General features: G+C 31.8%; 5 protein-coding genes across 11 annotated transcripts; all 5 read left to right on the top strand.

Annotated features, from left to right (window-relative positions):
• The first annotated feature begins 475 nt into the window (after window positions 1–475).
• On the top strand, window positions 476–7897 carry LOC143897089 (odorant receptor 22c-like). 2 transcript variants are annotated; one of them, XM_077405424.1, is made up of 7 exons: window positions 476–864; window positions 963–1108; window positions 6026–6219; window positions 6515–6745; window positions 6808–6921; window positions 7238–7393; window positions 7478–7887. In XM_077405424.1, exons 1-7 carry the CDS (start codon window positions 611–613, stop codon window positions 7526–7528), a joined length of 1146 nt encoding a protein of 381 aa, XP_077261550.1. In that variant the 5' UTR covers window positions 476–610; the 3' UTR covers window positions 7529–7887. The 2 variants fall into 2 exon arrangements, with proteins under 2 accessions (XP_077261550.1, XP_077261549.1); XM_077405423.1 differs by lacking the exons at window positions 476–864; window positions 963–1108 and adding an exon at window positions 5228–5486 and having other exon boundaries at window positions 5883–6219; window positions 7478–7897.
• On the top strand, window positions 1932–2475 carry LOC143897097 (uncharacterized). The gene is made up of 2 exons (XM_077405433.1): window positions 1932–2203; window positions 2409–2475. The coding sequence occupies exons 1-2, from the start codon at window positions 1932–1934 to the stop codon at window positions 2473–2475; spliced, it is 339 nt and encodes a 112-aa protein (XP_077261559.1).
• Window positions 7898–8042: 145 nt separating the features above from the next.
• On the top strand, window positions 8043–13314 carry LOC143897088 (odorant receptor 4-like). 2 transcript variants are annotated; one of them, XM_077405422.1, is made up of 7 exons: window positions 8043–8605; window positions 8704–9046; window positions 9215–9436; window positions 9801–9920; window positions 10212–10367; window positions 10879–11029; window positions 12996–13314. In XM_077405422.1, exons 1-6 carry the CDS (start codon window positions 8352–8354, stop codon window positions 10927–10929), a joined length of 1146 nt encoding a protein of 381 aa, XP_077261548.1. In that variant the 5' UTR covers window positions 8043–8351; the 3' UTR covers window positions 10930–11029; window positions 12996–13314. The 2 variants fall into 2 exon arrangements, with proteins under 2 accessions (XP_077261548.1, XP_077261547.1); XM_077405421.1 differs by lacking the exon at window positions 10879–11029 and having other exon boundaries at window positions 8083–8605.
• A 137-nt stretch (window positions 13315–13451) lies between these two features.
• Window positions 13452–17044, top strand: LOC143897064 (odorant receptor 22c-like). 5 transcript variants are annotated; one of them, XM_077405375.1, is made up of 6 exons: window positions 13452–14675; window positions 14925–15279; window positions 15608–15838; window positions 15948–16064; window positions 16487–16642; window positions 16823–17041. In XM_077405375.1, the coding sequence occupies exons 1-6, from the start codon at window positions 14419–14421 to the stop codon at window positions 16871–16873; spliced, it is 1167 nt and encodes a 388-aa protein (XP_077261501.1). In that variant the 5' UTR covers window positions 13452–14418; the 3' UTR covers window positions 16874–17041. The 5 variants fall into 5 exon arrangements, 4 of the variants coding, with proteins under 4 accessions (XP_077261501.1, XP_077261500.1, XP_077261502.1 ...); XM_077405374.1 differs by having other exon boundaries at window positions 16487–16714; window positions 16823–16919; XR_013256832.1 differs by lacking the exon at window positions 16823–17041 and having other exon boundaries at window positions 15948–16157; window positions 16487–16605.
• Window positions 17045–17223: 179 nt separating this feature from the next.
• Window positions 17224–20451, top strand: LOC143897086 (odorant receptor 22c-like). Its single transcript, XM_077405418.1, has 6 exons — window positions 17224–18163; window positions 18428–18782; window positions 19111–19335; window positions 19413–19526; window positions 20025–20180; window positions 20322–20451. Exons 1-6 carry the CDS (start codon window positions 17907–17909, stop codon window positions 20370–20372), a joined length of 1158 nt encoding a protein of 385 aa, XP_077261544.1. The 5' UTR covers window positions 17224–17906; the 3' UTR covers window positions 20373–20451.
• The last annotated feature ends 100 nt before the right edge of the window (window positions 20452–20551 follow it).

The raw sequence follows: 20551 nt of genomic DNA, 5'->3' as shown, positions 1-20551 counted from the left end.
AAATATAATAAATATATCTTCTTATTATGTCTCTTTATGTTCGATGCGCAATCGACGTTTTAATCTTTTTATCTCTGTGATATTTTTTTTTCTTTTCTTTGACGTAAATATCCTACCATTTGATGACAAATGCTGTACATTATTTGCGCAATTTATCTTATGGCTTGAAAATATTTAATTTTCAGATCTATTAGAGACACAGCATCTTTTTTTCAAAGAACTTTTTTGTAACGAAATTATCGACTACGCCGACTGTCTGCGTTTGCATGTTTAAAAATGGTTATTTGAACGTAAAGATACACGTGTATCTTTTTTTGCGCGCTGAAGCCCGCAATCATTGATTATCATCGCAAATTATAGCTTGCTTCGTCGCACAATTTATTACAGCGAAATACGTAATTGCGATTGATCGTTGCTAACATAAACGTAGCGGTTTTACCCTGTAAAATTGCTCTACCTCCCTTGCGACATTGTGGAGAGGAGTGCATCACGGAGCTAGACCGGAGGACTCGTTTCGTATACACAGTCGTTATTCAACTCGTTGGAAAGAGAGATGAGACGTGCACACGGTTTCCCGGAGTGATGGTTTAATGTGACGTTACACACTATTATGTCGACAAGTACCGTAAGCCCGTTGCTGAAGATCGGTCTCGGTTTGATTGGCATGTGGCCCGGCGCCTCGCACGCGACGCTTTGCTGGTTCTTTTATATGACTACCCTCGTCGCGATGCAGTACTTTCAGTACTCCTACGTCTACGCGCACCTCGATTTTAGCAATCTGACGAAGCTGATGGACGGTCTGGGTCTCACTCTGGACTACACCCTGACGATACTGAAGCTACTAAGCTTTTGGTTTAATCGTCGGTAAGCCTAGCTATCGCTTGGTCGGCTTGATCTCTCGATCTCGATGTTTGATCGTCTGCGAGAGATGATTTGAGAGACACATCGGTGATCGGTTGTAGGATATTCGTGGATATTTTGGTCGGGATGGATAACGATTGGAAGGATTGCGGGACCGATTTGCGTGAATGCGTGATGATGGACAAGGCTAATTTGGCGCACCGTTGCTCCAACGCCATGATATCCGTCAACGCTCTCGCCACTTTTGCTTCTTTATAGAGGAAGCATTGTTTTCATAAACTTCGTATATGGACAAAGGTCCCTTTGATCGGATATAAAGCTAGGTCTAATCAACTAAATTTTAAAAATTATATATGAAATAAGAGCAGAAAGAACAAAAAAAATTGTTTCCTTAGTTTGTTATGCCAATGTGTTCAGAATGTTCTAAAACGTCAAAAAATCGTAATTTTATAAAATGTCTGTGTGTGTGTGTGTGTGTGTGTGTGTGTGTGTGTGTGTGTGTGTGTGTGTGTGTGTGTGTGTGTGTGTGTGTGTGTGTGCGTGCACCTTTATCAAAATTTCTATAACTCAAGAACTGATGAACCAAATCTTAAAGAATTATATATGATATAGGGGTAGAAAAAACTGACGAATATAATAGAATTAGAAAAATTGCTAATAATAAATCGATTTCTATCTAAAAAAAATCTACATGATTACTCTAATTCCCGCAAATTTTGAGATTTCAAGCTTAATTTTTTTTAATGGATAGAGTATCATTAAAGGCAGATTGATGTTGAATTTGGCAATGATCGGTGAAGGGGTTCTTTTTAAAAAAAATTTTGAATTTTTTTAGATGTGTCCGTGGATGCTCTAACTTCCGCAAATTTGGAGATATCAATCTATTTCTAATTTTATTATATTTTTTCTACTATTTCATATATAATTTTTTAAGATTTGGTTAATTAGACCCAGCTTTTATACGCGATCAAAGGTCTATTTTTTTTCTGAAGGTTGCAATACTTATCTGGTTTTAACATAACGAAGAATGATTGAATTAATTTAAAATTTATTTTTATTAGATAGCGAGAATGGCACTAAATAGTATTCTGAAGAAAGGTGAGCGCGAGGAAGCAGAGCGGCGTCTCGACGAGTTGGATGACGAAAAGTTCAAGACAATTTTCAGATTACTCTATAAGTTGAACGACAAGGTTGATTTGTTCGCCCAGTATGATGTGGATGAGCTATTCGAGTGTCGAATTCTCAGCGTTGACGCCGAGGTTGACGCGGATCACCGCGGCAAAGGTTTGGCCAATATTCTCATGGCCGATAGCTTGAAAACCGCCCAAAATGCTGATTTCAAAAAAATTAACTTGATTTTCACTTATTTAAAATTTATTTATTTTTTTTCATTTATCTTTTATATTTAACTTATCTATTTCAATTTATTTGTCTATGAAATTTTAATTATGAATTTATATAATTCTATCTTCTATCTCTTCTTAATTTCAACTTAATCATAAAGTGATCTATTTTAATTGTGAAATTTTATTTGTTCTGTATACTTAGAATATCACAGATGGAAATTATTCATCAATTCTTTTTACGGAGGAAGAAAATCAATGTATTAATTAAAAGACGGCGATACGAGTCAAGCGCGGTACGTGGTGCGCAACTAGAGAATTAATAGTTACAGAAGTAACAAATTACAATGTATATACGTATATACATATATTCCAACTTAATAAACTGCGCGCCGATTGTTTGTCGGACTTGAAACACAGTTATCGTTGGAACATTAATACCCTTCCCTCCCCGGAATTAAATCTATACGATTTAATTATTTAAAAAACTGTAAAGAAATTATTGCGAAAAATATTACCTCAGCCAGGATTCGAACCTGAAATCTCCCTCATTCCGCGAAGAGCGTCGTATACCAATTCGACTACCGAGGCATGTGGTAATATTTATCGCAATAACAGCGTTGATAAGTTTAACAAGCGCATGTTATGATGCATCAACTGTTGATTAACTACGTGTCATAAATTATGATTTAAAATTACTCTTATCGTTAAAAGGTATTAGAGTAAAAAATTTTTTACCACAAAAAATATTTTTAAATTTATTGTTACTCTCTCTGTATGTGTCAAACGGTTCATCCTGTTTCTAAAGTAAGTCGATTAGCGATGCGATATATAAGACACTTTGGTATAATTTGCCTCTAAGCGACAGTCGCATTATATTATTTGGAGAGGTTAAAGCCATAGTGGTGTAAGTTACTTTTTTTTAACCTATCGAGTTAAGTTCATAGATGCAGTCTACACATGCAGATATGTTGAAAAAAGAAGAAAAAAAGTGGTCAAAAAATTGACTTACATTGCACCATTATGTGGCTTTAACCCCTCCATTTATGATGTTAAAATGTCAAAAGCAATTGACAATTACACGCAGGACGAATCATTGATTTGATTTTAAAAGGATTTACAAGCGTAAAGCGTTATATTATAAACAATCTGTTTATTTAATACATTATACATTCTATATATTAATCAAAAATAATTTTTTAGATTATGAAGGCTTCTGTTTCCTATATATCGGTATTAAATGCTATGTACCGAAAATCGGAAAAATGTTAGAATTTTTCAGCCCAAATTGCGTTATTAATTGGTCGTCATTATTGTTGATTGAATAATGTTGCACAAAAAATTATTAGCATATAGTCTTTTTATAAAAATTACTAGATTTTTCGCCCGCGTTTTGCGCGCTCTTTTACTCTCTAAAAAATTATTCATTAATAAAAAATTAAACTTATCTTTCAAAAATTAAAAAAATTTTGGCACTGGTTTCAAGAAAATCGGTTTATTAATACTTATTATTTCTCAAAAAAATTGAAAAATTTTAAAACCGGTTTTTAAAAAATTGGTAACATAAAATTATCCATAAAAATTATGCATAAGAAAAAAATCAGCTTGATATCTCAAAATTTGCGGAAATTGGAGCAATCACGTACATTTTTTTTTAACAGAAATTGGAAACCCCTTTATTATTAGCAATTTTTCTAATTCTATTACATTTTTTTAGTTTTTTCTACTCCTATTTTATATATACTTAATTCTTTAAGATTCGGTCAATTATTTCCCGAGAAATTGGAAAAATTTTGTAACCGGTTTCCAAAAAGATCGGTAACAAAAAATTATACACTTTATAGCACTCTCCGGAAAATTCTACCTCTACTTCATATACAATTCTTTAAGATTGGGGGGGAGGGGGTCAATTATTTCCCGAATTAACCATATCATGGCACTCCCCGAGAAATTCTACCCCTATATACTTCATATACTTTTGATAAAAATTCGGTCCACTAACGAATGAGTAGTTCGCGTTCAACATACATACATACATACAGACGTCAGACACTTATAATAATAATAGATAGATGATTTATAATTTATTCAATAACTATATTATAACTTTGTTAATAATACTTCATATCAAGTGGACTTTTCACCTAAAATATTATGATACATTATTTATATTATATTTAAAGAAGAGAACACGCGAGCGCGCATGCAAACATGTATTTGACTAATAATATACGTATAAGATTTTATTGAATATATGTTTAGAAAGCTTTTGCTTAAGAATAAGATCTTATTTTAATTACCCCAATCTCTAATCTGTTTCTTTCTTTTTTTATATTAACAGACTTTTATATTACAATATTTACAATTAAATATAATTTATGTCGTTGACAATTACTTACATTTCTATATCGCATGTTGAGAATTTCATATTTCTTATTTAGCTTTTGTACTTACTCTGAGAGCATTGGTTGTAGGAGGAAAGTTAGCAAAGCCAAACGAAACGTGAGCGAGTCTATAAGTAAGGGACAAAACGTAAACGTAACAAAAAGTAATCGCAACATCAGTCGCTTCTCAGACATCAGACATTTTACTATATTTTTAAGAGTGGAATAATATATTCTTCACTTTTCTCTTTTCGCTTACATATGCCCCGCATTCACCGCTACGTTAATGTCTTAATAATTTTTTTCCATCGGATATAGCTGAAACCGACATTTAGTCGAGTTAAATATTCATTTTTAGAACAATTATGTGCCATCATGCAACTACTAAATTGGTCACTGCCTCAGAAGGGGAGCGGGCATCGTCTCGTCGCTTTCATATAATATACCCGCGAGCTTCCAGGAATTAATGCGATGAAGCGCAATTACAATTGATCGTTACTGCCTGCGCTTTATCGTCTTCGCTGTGGTTATTCAGTATTATACTTTTTTCGTCACACGCGAAGAGTACAACGTCCTGTGTGTGCTTTTTGTGCGTTGACGTGACTATCTATTTTTACCATACCAATAGTTCTGAGAAGACCATGACACGCGCAACCACCATTAGCCGCTCGGTTGAAATCGGTCTTCGTTTTATCGGCATGTGGCCGGACTCGGCTTACCCGAATCTCTATTGGTCTTTATACATGACGCTGATACTGGTATCGCAATATTATCAATATTCGTACGTTGTTGCGCATTTTGACCTGAGCAATCTTCCGCTTTTATCCGATTGTTTGGGTCTCGCTCTAGCCAACACGCTCGCGTTTTTTAAGCTGCTTTCTCTGTGGTGGAACCGAAGGTAAAGTTCTTGGTTGTAATATCTGAAAAAAGGTGACATTTTTACAAACCATTATAAATGTTATAAATCTAGAGAGAGAAAAGAGAGAGAGAAAGAGAGAGAGAGAAAAATAAATCTTTTATTATTATATTTATGTAACGAAATATTTTAATATAAGTTTTATTTGTTGAACAATAATTGTTATCAAAAATTTTTTAAAGACATGTATCAAACCGCATGCGATTTAAGCGTAAAAATAATGACCATTAATGACGGTAATATATTTGCTATACATATTTTCTAAATAAAGTTATATACATTGATACGTTTTTTTGATACTTAATTGAGGCTTCTTTTTTTCGTGATAAAACTGATTAACGTGTACAATGTTTCGATAAAAGAATGAACTCTCTGCAGGATATTCTATAATATCTTGGCAGCAATGGATAGAGATTGGAATGATTGCGTTATCAATGATCACTCCACCATGATGACAGTCGCAAATCAATCGCGTCGTTGTTCCGTCGTGCTCATCGGCATCCACATTGTAACTGGTTTTTTCTTATCGATCGGTGTTTACGCGGCTCGCATGATGAGCAATTCTGGAGGTCCCCGAGCATTTCCGGTAAAAATGGAACTTCCTCTTATGGCTCTGGAATCGCCGCTTTTCGAGTGCATCCTTGCCGGGCAAATGTTTTACATATTGTCGCTAGCTTCTGTGGTTGGTATGATTAATGCGTTGCTTGCTACATTGGTAAGTATACAATGATTTATTATAAGCCATAAAATTCCTTTTTGCGATTTTAGATACAAGAACACTCTGTAATTGTAGATAAAAATAGGGTTTTTTTTTAATAATAAGAAAACTTATTAACGTTCAAAACAAAAGCTAATAATAAAGAGATACGAGACAATTTACGAGCAATAAAAGATGTTGGAATAAATTCTAAATTTAAAAAAATATATAGTGTTTATTAAATAATTGACAAACTTATGTTTCGTGCCATACTTGTTCTTTTAATTTATTGTCAACTGATTTATATTTACAGATAATTCACGTAGGTGGCCAGGTCGATATCATGCGGCAAGCTGTAACGGAAGTACATAGTAACAACGACGAACTTGGTTCATCTTTATCCATTATCAATAATCTCATTCATAGACACCAAAAGATTATTACTTTATCGGACGACATCGAAAGTCTATTTTCGTCCATTGCGCTGATGCAACTCCTGTGGAATACTTTAATCATCTGCTTCACTGGCTTTATGATAATAATTGTAAGCGAAATAGATTGTTCCGATTTTCGATCCTCCGACCGACAATTTGCTTTCTTTCGCAGGCTCTCAGTACCAACAAAGGTGCAATGGTTTTAATAAAATCGATGTTCCTTTACATTGCAAAAACATTAGAAGTCTTCGTATTCTGCTACGCAGGGGAGTTCTTAAGCTTCAAGGTGATTAAAGGAATGTTCCGTGCCCGCAGAATATTTGTGATTATGTCCTTCTTCCTATATTTCTAACGCCGCAAATAATAAATAATTAATTAAAACAAAAACTATTATTAGAAATATATAGCTATAATAACTTATTTTGTTATTATAGCTATACATATTTCTAATAATAGTTCTCGTTTTAGAATTTATTGTTAATAAATTCTATTACGCTGTTTATTACTTGTTAATGATTATTGATAGATATAATATTGTGTAACAAACGATATTTAAATGATTGTCTCATTCACGTGTTTTGAAATCGGGTCACGCTTTTCAGAGTAAATCGATTAGCGACGCAATATATGAGTCACTTTGGTACAACATGGTACCGTCCGACAGTCGAATTATGTTATTTATAATGATGAGATCGCAGAAGCGACTGACAATTACTGCGGGGAAAATCTTTGATCTCACTTTGGAAGGATTTATGAGCGTAAGACGAATCTCTTAATGTTCTACTGTGTAGACGAATCTCTTAATTTTTCAAGTTTCTTTTCTTTTATTGAATTTTTCTTAGGTCATGAAAGCTTCTGCTTCATACATGTCTGTATTGCATGCTACAATTTAAATCGGGAGAAGTATCATCTGTTCCCACAGTATCCACAGTTTTAAATCAACGCTCCGCGTCAGTGATAAATTATCTATTGTGAACTTTTTGAATTTATGCGAAAAAGATGGAGTATATGAACATATACAATATATACATATATATATTTTAATAATAATATTAAAACTTTATTTGCATAAGAATATAATAAATATATCTTCTTATTATGTCTCTTTATGTTCGTTGCACAGTCGACGTTTTAATCTTTTTATCTCTGTGATATTTCTTTTTCTTTTCTTTGACGTAAATATCCTACCATCTGATGACAAATGCTGTACATTATTTGCGCAATTTATCTTATGACTTGAAAATATTTAATTTTCAGATCTATTAGAGACTCAGCGTCTTTTTTCCAAAGAACTTTCTTGAAAGAAATTATCGACTACACCGACTATCTGCGTTTGCATTTTTAAAAACGGTTATTTGAACGTAAAGATACACGTATATCTTTTTTTTTGCGCGCTGAAGTCCGCAATTGTTGATTATTATCGCAAATTATAGCTTGCTTTGTCGCACAATTTATTACAGCGAAATGCGTAATTGCGATTGATCGTTGCTAGCATAAACGTAGCGGTTTTACCCTGTAAAATTGTTCGTACCTCTCTTGCGACATCGGGGAGGGGAGTGCATCACGGAGCTAGACCGGAGGACTCGATTGCCATCGTTTTCTTCGCGACGCCACTTCTCGTCTCGTACACAGTCGTTATTCACCTGGTTGGAAGGAGAGACGAGACGTGCACACGGTTTCCCGGAGTGATGGTTTAATGTGAGGTTGCACACTATTATGTCGACAAGTACCGTAAGCCCGTTGCTGAAGATCGGTCTCGGTTTGATTGGCATGTGGCCCGGCGCCTCGCACGCGACGCTTTGCTGGCTCTTTTATATGACTACCCTCGTCGCGATGCAGTACTTTCAGTACTCCTACGTCTACGCGCACCTCGATTTTAGCAATCTGACGAAACTGATGGACGGTCTGGGTCTCACTCTGGACTACACCTTGACGATACTGAAGCTACTCAGCCTTTGGTTTAATCGTCGGTAAGCCTAGCGATCGCTTGGTCGGCTTGATCTCTCGATCTCGATGTTTGATCGTCTGCGAGAGATGATTTGAGAGACACATCGGTGATCGGTTGTAGGATGTTCGCGGATATTTTGGTCGGGATGGATAACGATTGGAAGGATTGCGGGACCGATTTGCGTGAATGCGTGATGATGGGCAAGGCTAATTTGGCGCACCGTTGCTCCAACGCCATGATATCCGTCAACGCTCTCGCCACTTTTTTGTATTTTATTGATAGTTATGTACGTGGAAGTATGCTTTCCAAGAATGGACAGTTGCGCGAGTTTCCGATACAAGTACAGTTTCCGTTCGAGGTTCGTGAAACGCTTGTTTACCAGCTGGTCGGCCTGGGATTGTTTTTTCATGTGTTAGAAACGGCGACCGTAATAGCGATGCTGAATGCTTTGATCTTAACGTTGGTAAGTTAAGATAAGTCAAGAGACAAAAGCGGTTGTGAATTCTTTAGCTAAGTATGCATGAAGTAAAATTAATGTAATGTGGTATTTAAAATGTTCTTTAACGGGCTAATATTAAAGTTTTTGTTGGATTTGTCAAACTCTGCTTGAAACGTTAGTTTTTGTTTTGAGGTACTTCACGTAAGCGGACAAATCGATATCGTGTGTTTAGAGCTAAAAGAGATTCCCCCTATATCCAAATCTAGCTCGGTATCTGCCAAAACGCTCGTCGTAAGGCACCAGAAGATCATATCGTTGTCGAAGAACATCGAAAGCTTCTTTTCATTCGTTGCTTTGTTGCAATTCGTATGGAACACTTTTGTTATTTGTGCCTTAGGATTCATGGTCGTGATAGTGAGTAAGAATTAACTGGTTCGGCTGCTGTAGTAATAAATCCTGTCATGTTTCTAGGACACTGATGCCTAAAAAAATAATACACTTTAAAAATATATATAATTAAAATGTTAATTATATTCACAATTATATACAATTACAATTATATTCGATTTAAAATATAATACACTGTAAACAACATATGAGAGAGAAAAGTTAGTTTATATTCAATACAATATTTAATTTACAAAGCAATTGTAAAATAAAAGAAGGATACGTGTTATGATATTTAGCAATAATATCTCGGAACATGTATTTTTATGTGGATATTTATCCAATTCTGATATTATCTTATACTATTTGTAAACATTATTCAATATTCCAGTCTTTAGGTACGAACATGACGAGTAAATCCACGATATTAATACAATTTATTATTCCATATCTCGCAGTAACCATAGAAGCTTTTGTATTTTGTTTTGCCGGCGAATATTTGAGCACTAAGGTAAGCGTGCTACTTTTATTTTTATAAATTTTTTTTGTTATATTAATAGATAAATATAGATATAGATAAAAATTGAAACATAAGGCAAATAAGAGCAAAACGTCGATGTTAAAGCGAATAATATAAAATACAAATAAAAATAACTTGGAATTTGTTATAATTTAATTGTACGAAATGACTAAATCATATGTGTTGTGATTGCGTTTATCCAAATGGATATCTTTGTGTTCCTCCGGTCACGTGTTATAGTCTCATGTAACAAGTAGTCTATAATCTTTCTCTCTTTTTCAGAGCAGGGCTATCGGCGATGCGGCGTATGAAGCGGTTTGGTACGATTTATCTATTAGCGAATGCCGAACTTTGTTATTCGTAATCCTCAGATCTCAAAAGCGACTGACGATCACAGCTGGGAAAATCATGGATCTGACACTGGAAGGTTTTACCACTGTAAGTTTTTTGCTTTAAACTTTATATTGTTATTTTTCTTAACATATTATGATTACCGAACAAATACCAATGTTTTTTAATAATACCTAACACGTTGGCTGTCGTGTAACGCCCCGGTATGTCACATCCCATTTGCTATAAATTAAGTGAACTATCGACGTGTCACATCACGTCTTATTTTATATTGTAATTTTTGCATCGGCAAAATATATTGTAAGTTATTTTGACAGTTACGTGACATATTAGGAATACTTGTTTTTCACCAACTCTTAAGATGCAATCCAACAGTATAATATTTGATTATATATAATAAGTTTTTTGAAAAGCTATATATGCTTATTTTTTGATATGTTGGCACATGTAGAATAAATGTGATAATACATTGTGGCAGCCAACGTGTTAATATAGGTACTCAAAAAATTTATTAATATGTATATCGTATTGAGAGATTATCTTTGGACTTGGATTAATTGTTTTTGTTAGTATTTCTTTCTGCGTGACATTCTTTTAGATCATGAAAGCTTCAGCTTCATATATTTCGGTTTTATACGCGATGTATTGAAACACGAATTTATCTATGCTGGTCATACGTATATCGTCAAATCATCGCGAGTGAAATAATAATGATGTACACACATTTGTAGAAATACTAATTGAAAAAGGTGATTATTATAATAGTTCTTCTTTTATTTTTAACAACCGTTGTTGGATCTTATTTATATAAACTTATTGTTAATAGAATTTCTATGTATCTCTAAGAATCTCTTCTTTTTAAAAAATTTGAGATAAGATAGCAAATTAGTAAAATCCGCGAAAATTCTCCTCTGAAATATTCCGTTGATAATAAATAATGTGCTTTGAACATTAATATTTTACTTTCAGTTCTCTGTTAAGTTACAGTATAAATTATTGCAAAGTTTAAAAAAAAAATAAAAATGATTTAACAATAATATTAAAAAGATAAATTATATATAGTTTAGCCAACTGAGAATTTAAATTGCCAGTGAATAATGAAAAAATTTAACGTAGGTATCGTTTACTCGACCCTATGTTTCGCTCTATGGTATACTTATAATATACTAAATATACTAATCACTATACAATTTACTTACAATTTTAGCTTACAAATTTTCGACTAAAAATTATAATTCCCGTTTTTATCGCCTGATTTCTCTGCACAAAAAAATATATATTTTCTTTTTCCGCAAATAACAGGCTAATATTCAACAAATTAATATTCCTGCCAATACGACTAGTCATTTATATGTCGCACGATATGTCATTTATATCAATTGGTCGTTTTTTTAAATTTTCAGATCTGTACACAATGCATAATTTCTTGCTCTTTTCATACTGGAGAATCACTATTATGTTTTTAAGGAAAATCATCTATCAATTCTCTGTATTACTGCGTTCAGTTTATATGTCACATTTGATGATGATATTTTCCACGTGTATCTTTTTTTCTGACTGCCAGAAAAAAAGTTGTAATCGCCTGTCATCGCAATTTAATTTATTATTTCATGACTGTCGTCGTACCGCAAGATACATAATTGTAATTGATCGAAAGGCTCACGCTACCTCGTATTTATTTTTCTACGGGGTAGTTTTACTCTTTGCGAAATTGCTAACTGCGTGTAGTGAATGTGAATTTTTAAAACTATATTATAGATGATTAATGAATAATGAGTAGTCAGTTTATTAGGATGCCGCACAAACTCTCTTTAATCGAATTAAATAGAATTTTTTGAATTGTTGCGAACGTGTCTCGAACCTTCAGTTCTTGTTTCAGTTCTTGTTACTTTATGTAAACGGATAGATCGATATCATATGCCCAAAGACTGAGAGAAATTTCCACTGACACAATTTATATGAAACATCATTATAATTTGTTCCATAAAAATCGTGATCGTGATAGTGAGTAAGAAAGTTTTATCTACCGCGGAAATTCAGTGTTGCTAGAGGGCAAAAAATTTGTCCCGTTTCGCGGTATGGCAATCTTTCCGTTAAACTGCTTTTATATCGCTATACTTTATTCGCTCATTTTGGAACTGTTTGAAACGTCTGAAAAATAAAACAATTTATAACTTGATTTAATCAAAGCAATTTTAAAGAGAGAAATTTCGTAAAATCTCGTACTTGCATAGCAATAACACCATTTCTCTAAGAATAATGCGTTATCCCGTTTCCTTGACACTGAGATTATATTCTTAGAGGTTGAATATAATGCCGATCCACTAATTAAAAGCACGAACATGCACGAGATATTACGACTTACTGCTCCTGATTAACATAATATAACTAACATTCTGCATAATCATTACGCAGTCTGTATATAGGCACGAACGTGGTAAACCCGAATTATAATTTATGTAATCCATCATTCTGTATTATCGCTGTTACATCGTTTTCTGTTTTGCTGGCGAGTACCTAAATATTAAGGCTAGCATCCCTTTGCTTTTAACTGCTTCTAGGTGTGAGTACCTTTTTCTATTGTCTATAAAAGTATACTTACTTTTTAATTTTACGCGACGAGGCTGTTACATGGTTGCATGATCCTTGCATGCGAGTTCAGCTCGTATTGCTGTACAACGTTTTAAACAAATATTTTTTCTTTCTCACAATCAGAGCAAGTCCATCGTCGATGCCGCATGTACTTTGGTACGAATTGTCCACTAGCGAATGCTGAATCTTATTGATAATCATCAGAGCTAAAAAATGATTGATGTATCACAGCTGGAAAAATCATCGATTTGATTTTACAGAAGGATTTACAACGTAAGATTCTTATCGTTTTTAAGCGTGGCGGATGATTAATAGATACTATTTATATACGTAGATTAATACTATTATATACGTAGAAATTCACAAGTATTGCAATTAGATACAATATTATTGAAATTGTACCGTGGTATATACATTATAATAATATATAAATTCTGGAGAATGTCCATTTGCTTCTCGATGCTGTTTGTATAAGGACATTTTTTTCCTGATCATGAAAGTATTGGCGTCATACATGTCACTATACTAAGCCAATACTAAACGCAATTTATTGAAATCAGATCGACTTATCACGAGTAATTAATTTTTGTTGATTAATTCTATGTAAAAGTACTCATAAAATAAAAACTGATAAAATTTATTAGACGGTTGAACATGTTTTGTACTACTTGTTGGAAAACGCGAAACTGAAAATAAAAATTATGATTTAACAAAACATTTGTGTCAATATCTTTATGCGACAATACAGAAATAAATTATATTACTTCTTATTAAAAAATCCATTGCGTTGCAATAAAAATATACATATATCAAGACCTTATTCAAATTTCTAACTGTTTTTTATATTGTATTGACGTAAACATTTCACAATCAGCAACTTCTTTGTTGAAACCAACTTTTTCAGAATCTTTTTACTTCGCCGGTACATATTTTTTCAAATTATTACCTACTTCAAATTACTTGCAGGAGAGACGTTACGTATATATGCACGCATATGCAAATCATAAGAATAAATTACTCGCTATTACACGATTCACCTCCAATCCGGGAGATGTACTTTAATCTCTTATTTATTTAAAAACTTGCAAACGAATATTACGAACATAATTTAGTTCATTTACTTAGAATGCGTAATGCAATAATTACAATAATTCAGGCAGAAAAAGAGATGGATACTTGTATTTTGTCGACGAGAAATTGCGTTGTCAAAGAGACAAGGTTGAAATAGAACTGACGCGTAGCGTTGTTCACCTTTTTTTTTCGTTACTTTACAATATCTCCGTTACTTCACGATCGGAATAAACGTTATCAGACTGTTTAATGGGATCATATAGGACGTCTATACGAATGATATTCTGTCTCTACTTATCATTATACTACGCGACGTATAATAACGATTAATCTATATTCACCGCGAGTGGGGACGCATCGCGTGGGGGTGCACTTGGGGAAAACGGTCGGTGCAGTTTCAGTTTCTTCTTAAACCAGCGCACCGAATGTGCCGATACTAATCTTTATTTTCTTACGTATCGAAAACTATTGGCGAATGAAAATTACGAGTTCTGTCAGCCCGGCGCTGAAAATATGTCTTAAATTTTTCGGCGTGTGGCCGGATGTATCGTATTCTACTGTCTGTTGGCTGAGCTTTATGTTAAGCATGTTAATCGTACAGTACTTCCAGTATCTGTATGTACTCAAGCATTGTAATGTCAGCGAACTCTTGAATTTTATTGACGGTCTGACAGCATCTTTATACTATAGTTTGACATTTTTGAAATTGGCTATTTTGTGGATATATCGTCGGTAAGTTATTATATATTACGCTGTGTATAATGATACAACTTCGCGCATATCACCGCAAAACAAAATTTCTTAGTTATTTAACACATATCATTAATCTGATGTTCTCTAATCGGAAATGATATAAGGTTTATTGATATTAAATCGATAAACCTGAGCTCGAACATTGGTGCATACAATATTAGTGGTTTCGTCAAAAGATATGCAATGTTTCTATCTTAATATTTGACGGATTAAAACAACACATTACAGAATTTTTCATCAAATCCTGACTGCTATGGATAATGATTGGCGCGAGTGCATCAATATCGATCAGCATTTGCATATAATGACAATTAAAGCTAATATATCGTATATCTTTTGTAACGCTATGTTGAGCTTCACCGCGGTCGCTACAGTAATTTATTTCTTAGGCGAATATGTAACTCGTTTTATATTTTTAACTGAAGATTACAATGACACTTTACGACGGTTTCCCGTAAGAACAGAATTTCCTCACGAAACTCTACAATCGCCGATGTTTGAATTTCTCTTTGTGATATTATTGTTACACGCAATGTTACATGGAGGCGCGGCCGGTACTGTAGACGGATTGATCTTTACTTTGGTAATTCTTATATTTTACATCTATGTCTTATTTATTTGCAATTAAATTTTACGGAGTGATTTGTGAGGCAAGTTTATAACCATAAAATATTGTTACATTAAAATATTGCTTCAAATAACTTACATAATTTTATTATCTGCTATGTTTTTGCATAAAAATTTTGAAGTACATATGGATATTAATGTTCGTGTCAGAAAAATATTATATTTAAGTTAATATTTTATTTTAAAAATACTACGCTTATTATATCGTTGTACATAAAAAACAATTTTTAAGAGAAAATTCTCTTTAATAATTGAAATTTTTACAGAAATTTTATTTATTTTAGGTGTTTCATGTGAGCGGACAAATCGATATAATATGTCAAGAATTCAGAAATATATCTGAGAATATTATTCTTCACAAATTTTCCGTATATGAATTAGGAATGCTGATCGAAAGACACAACAGAATTCTTTCATTTTCCGAGAATATCGAGAAACTCTTCTCCTTTATCGCGTTAATGCAAATTGTTTGGAATACGCTAGTTATTTGCAGCTTAGGATTTGTCTTCATAATTGTAGGTACTGTTATAAATATATATATATATATATATATATATATATATAATAATTGTTTTCATATATTTTATTGTTCTACATTTCTATTTTTATTGTTCATTGAACCAGTCTACTCATACTGATGAAGTTGGTGTTTTCGCGTTAGTAAAAAACTTTTTTTCTTCCCTTGGTACAATAATAGAACTCTTTATTATTTGTTTTGTCGGAGAATATCTTAGCTACAAGGTAAGCATTTAAAAGTGATTAACCATAATAATGTAATTTTTTAATAGAATAATTTCTCATAATGATGGAAATATAATATAATATATAATATAGGTATGTATAAAATATACATAATATGTAATAAAACAAAATTAATTTCTAATAAAAATATTTTAATAATAAATGAATTATATATTAATATAATTATTAATATAATTAATATAATTATGAATTACTAATATAATTAAGAATAAATGAAGAGCTTATTATTTAATTTTTTAACAATTATTCTTTAACTATCTTTCCTTACTTTTTAATACTTTACTACAATATTTCTTTAATGTTTACAAGAATACTAGTAAAGAATTTGAATGTCAAATAAATTAAACAAATACAAATAAATATGAAAGAAAAACATCTAAAACTAATTGTATGGTCTTTAGGGTAAATCAATTACCAATGCATCATATGAATCGCTGTGGTATAATATGCCGTTGAATCATAGTAAAGTTATAATATTTATAATAATGAGATCTCAGAAGCGATTGGCGATCACGGCAGGAAAAATGATGGATATGTCATTCGAAGCTTTTACGAGTGTAATCTTTCAAACTATTTGTACAGAAGAGCAAATTTATTTCATACTTATTACTTAATTTCATACTTAATAGGTTATTTTATAAAATTTATAGTTAATTTTAAAATTTGTTGTGACATGAGTTCTTTGTGCATGAATGTAGTATGTTGAGAAAATTTACTTAATAATATTATTTTTTTAGATCGTGAAGGCATCAGCGTCATATGTATCTGTCTTGAATGCTATGTATTAATACAGAAAGGTTGCTAAAAGTGTAATGTAATCAACCTCAACAGTAGACATTGTGATAATAAATAAAGAATTAAAGCGTTATTAAAACAAAATATAACAGTCACTTATATCGTTTTATAGTTATTGAATGTAAATTGTAAAATATATAAATTTTACAAATTAAAATTAAATTTAATGTAAATGTAAAATAAATTTTTTGTATTCTTTTGTATCATTATTAATCGTATACTTTTACTAAAAAAAATGACATAACTGCGGAGCGCATCGAAAGTTTAAACCATTGAATCTTTATTAGAAAGTCATATATAAAAAGTAAGATACGTATAGGTACATTTCATTGCGTGTATTTGTAAACGTCTACGATATCTCCAATTGCATACTTCTTATTACTGGAATATATTCCATAAGCGAGCACATTGCACAATAACATTTCTTGAATTATTGAAAACAATTACTCGTCATTATATGATTCGACATTCGATCTTGGTTCGAGAGTTTTATTATTTTTTTCTCATTTTATTTCTTTAGAAAACAGAAATTGAACAGTAAGAACACAATTTAATTCCATTTCGTTTAGAATACTTAATGTGTAATTACCGTTGTCCTGTCGCGCGTTTAATGATTTCCACGATTGCTGTGAAACGCGATGGGTATCTGTTGCGGTGCAGAATTATTTCCGAGAAAATAAATCGTAAAAAACTAAAGGATGAAAAATTATTCTTTTCTTTCCGTAATTTCATCTATACGTCTCTGTTACTTCATGATCGAAGTACACGTTTTGCTTCCGATGTAGACTGTTAGTGTGAAAGCATAGAATATTTATTAAAATAATGAGTTCTGTCTCGACTGACCATTATACTACGCAAAGTATAATAGCGATTGATCCATGCTCACCTGAGTGGGGATGCACTGTGTGGGGATGAACTGCGTGGGGAGAATCGGATCGTGCAATTTTATTTCTTTCTGAACCAGAGTACCGAACAAATGTGACGAGGCTAATTTCTATTTTTCAATAGTTTCTAAATTATTTGCAAATGGTGATCACGAGTACCGTTAGCCCGACATTGAAAATGGGTCTTCAATTTGTTGGCATGTGGCCGGATGTACCGTATTCTACTATTTATTGGTTGAGTTTCATGTCCAGCATGCTGATTATACAGTGCTTCCAGTATTTGTATATTTGTGACCATTTTAAGATGAGCGAGCTTTCGAATCTTGTCGATAGCTTGCCTTTGACTTTAGATTACAGTTTGACTTTACTTAAATATACCAGTTTGTGGATGTCTCGTCGGTAAGATGCAATGTCACACTGCATAATAGTACAACTTTGTTCAATAGTCACATTCAGAGAATAAAGATTTACCGAAGTACAAGATTTTTTCTCAGTTTTTTAATACATATAGTTGATTCAATTTTTGATAAATAAAAATAAGAAATATTAACATTATATAAATATTAATTCAATATTAGTACATATAGGGGTAACATCGGTATTTCTAGGAACAAAAGTGTGATATTTCTATCTAAGACGAATAATAATAATAATATATTGCAGAGTCTTTCATGAAATCCTTGCTACTATAGATAATGACTGGCGCGAGTGCCTCAATATAAATCAGCATTTGCATGTGATGACAATCAAAGCTAATATGTCGCACTCCATTACTAATGCTATATTTAGCTTTAATGCGATCGCCGCCGTATTGTACTTCTTAGGCGACTACGTAGTTCGTTCCGTATTCCTAACTGCAAATTACAATGACACTTTAAGGCAGCTTCCTATAAAAATACAATTGCCTTTTGATAGTCAACAGTCGCCGATGTTCGAGTTTCTTGTTGTAACGTTATTTTTACATATAATGTTACACACATTCACAGTATCTATTTTTAATGGACTAATTTTTACTTTGGTAATTTATATTTTGCGTCAATATTTTCGTACTTGAACAATTTATAACGCAAAATTGTAACTGTGGAGTATTTTTATATCAAAATTTAAATAAATTGTAAAGTTTTATAATATATAAACTGCTCTCTAGTTCTCCTTTACAAATTTTAAGTTACAACACTAATGCCAGTGTTAAAGATATTTGGAAGTCAAGTTACAGTATATTATACATTACGTAAGAATTATCACGCTATATAAATATATCTCTGACTAGAAAAACATATATTCTTTACAATAATAATATTTTTTATATATGACTGAGATTAAAAAAAAATATAAGTATATTTTAGGTGCTACATGTAAGCGGACAAATTGATATAATATGTCAAGAGTTCAGAAATATTTCCAGGAATACTTTTCTATGTTCCCTATCTTCATTTGGAATACTAGTCGAGAGGCATAACAGAATTATTTTATTTTCCGAGAACATGGAAAAACTTTTCTCCTTTATCGCGTTAATGCAAGTTATTTGGAATACATTAGTTATTTGTTGCCTAGGATTTATCGTCATAATTGTAAGTACTGTAATTCATGTATAATGATTGATATCGTATAAATTATTTATTTCTATTTCTGTTGTTCTTTGATTTAGTCTATCCATAATGAAGCCGATACATTTGTATTCGTGAAAACTGTGTTTGGTTACTGTGTCATATTGATTGACGTCTTTGTCATTTGCTTTGCCGGAGAACATCTTAGTTTCAAGGTGAGTATTCATCAGAAACAGTTAATTATAGACACACAATTTTTTAACACAATATAGTTGGCTCTCTTAATAATGCAAGTGCGTAAAATTTCTTTCTAATAAAAATATTTTAATGTATTATATAATATATAAACAAATTAAGTAATAACATAAAAAAATTGTTTTAAATAAAAATGTTTGTTATTTTATAAATTTATCTTAACATAATATATTATAATAATCACACATCTCTTTAAAAAATACTTTATATATTGCAGTATGTTTGTGTCATTAATTAATTGTTTATTATGCGTAAACAATTTTTGTATTTTAAAAATAACAATAGACAAATTAAATAAAACATTTCTAATATAAATTATATTATAATATTTTTGTAACGTTGGTGTTAATACTAGAAAAAATGTTCTGTGTTAATTTATTGATTTTCAACAAATTTATTAAATACGCGCGAATGTGAAAGGAGCCAATGTACTTAACACAACTTACATTATTCTTTAGAGCAAATTAATTGCAAATGCAACGTATGAAACGCTGTGGTACAATATGCCATCAAATGCGGGTAAAATTATAATATTTATATTAATGAAATCTCAGAAGCAACTGACGATTACGGCAGGAAACATGATGGATATGTCATTTGAATCTTTTACAAATGTAATTTTTCAAACAATTTGGACTTCTTATTAAAAGACAACTTTATTCTACTTATAGTTAATTTCGGGATATTCTAAAACATTTTTTATGCATAAAATAATTTATAAACTAAATTTAATTCTTAACTATTTATCGTTGTAGATCATGAAAGCATCAGTGTCTTATATATCCGTCTTAAATGCTATATATTGACACAATAAAAGCAAGTATTTTCTGAAGTTATAACATAATTAATATAAAGTATAAATTAAAATAAAATAAATTAAAAAATATAAACAACAAATTAAAATGTTTATTAAAAGAAGTTGTCAGCAAGTTAGTAATTACCATTTAATATAACTATATGCACATGTTAAAAGAAAGCAACTTAC

Source organism: Temnothorax americanus, unplaced genomic scaffold (assembly GCF_048541705.1).
Source record: "Temnothorax americanus isolate GAGA-0224 unplaced genomic scaffold, ASM4854170v1 Scaffold2, whole genome shotgun sequence".
Taxonomy (NCBI): domain Eukaryota; kingdom Metazoa; phylum Arthropoda; class Insecta; order Hymenoptera; family Formicidae; genus Temnothorax; species Temnothorax americanus.
The sequence above is the reverse complement of the archived record's forward strand: the minus strand, read 5'-3'. Positions and strand labels throughout refer to the sequence as shown.

Bases quoted from the DNA above. Each gene is read 5' to 3' on its own strand.
- LOC143897088 (XM_077405422.1), top strand. From the start codon at position 8,352: ATGTCGACAAGTACCGTAAGCCCGTTGCTGAAGATCGGTCTCGGTTTG. The intron at 8,606-8,703 runs GTAAGCCTAGCG...GATCGGTTGTAG, and splicing joins AGCCTTTGGTTTAATCGTCG to GATGTTCGCGGATATTTTGG. The intron at 9,921-10,211 runs GTAAGCGTGCTA...TCTCTTTTTCAG, and splicing joins GCGAATATTTGAGCACTAAG to AGCAGGGCTATCGGCGATGC.
- LOC143897097 (XM_077405433.1), top strand. From the start codon at position 1,932: ATGGCACTAAATAGTATTCTGAAGAAAGGTGAGCGCGAGGAAGCAGAG. The intron at 2,204-2,408 runs AAAAATTAACTT...TCTGTATACTTA, and splicing joins GCCCAAAATGCTGATTTCAA to GAATATCACAGATGGAAATT.
- LOC143897086 (XM_077405418.1), top strand. From the start codon at position 17,907: ATGGTGATCACGAGTACCGTTAGCCCGACATTGAAAATGGGTCTTCAA. The intron at 18,783-19,110 runs GTAATTTATATT...AGTATATTTTAG, and splicing joins ATGGACTAATTTTTACTTTG to GTGCTACATGTAAGCGGACA. The intron at 19,336-19,412 runs GTAAGTACTGTA...TCTTTGATTTAG, and splicing joins TAGGATTTATCGTCATAATT to TCTATCCATAATGAAGCCGA.
- LOC143897064 (XM_077405373.1), top strand. From the start codon at position 14,419: ATGAAAATTACGAGTTCTGTCAGCCCGGCGCTGAAAATATGTCTTAAA. The intron at 15,280-15,607 runs GTAATTCTTATA...TATTTATTTTAG, and splicing joins ACGGATTGATCTTTACTTTG to GTGTTTCATGTGAGCGGACA. The intron at 16,065-16,486 runs GTAAGCATTTAA...TATGGTCTTTAG, and splicing joins GAGAATATCTTAGCTACAAG to GGTAAATCAATTACCAATGC.
- LOC143897089 (XM_077405423.1), top strand. From the start codon at position 5,230: ATGACACGCGCAACCACCATTAGCCGCTCGGTTGAAATCGGTCTTCGT. The intron at 6,220-6,514 runs GTAAGTATACAA...TTATATTTACAG, and splicing joins ATGCGTTGCTTGCTACATTG to ATAATTCACGTAGGTGGCCA. The intron at 7,394-7,477 runs GTAAGACGAATC...AATTTTTCTTAG, and splicing joins CTTTGGAAGGATTTATGAGC to GTCATGAAAGCTTCTGCTTC.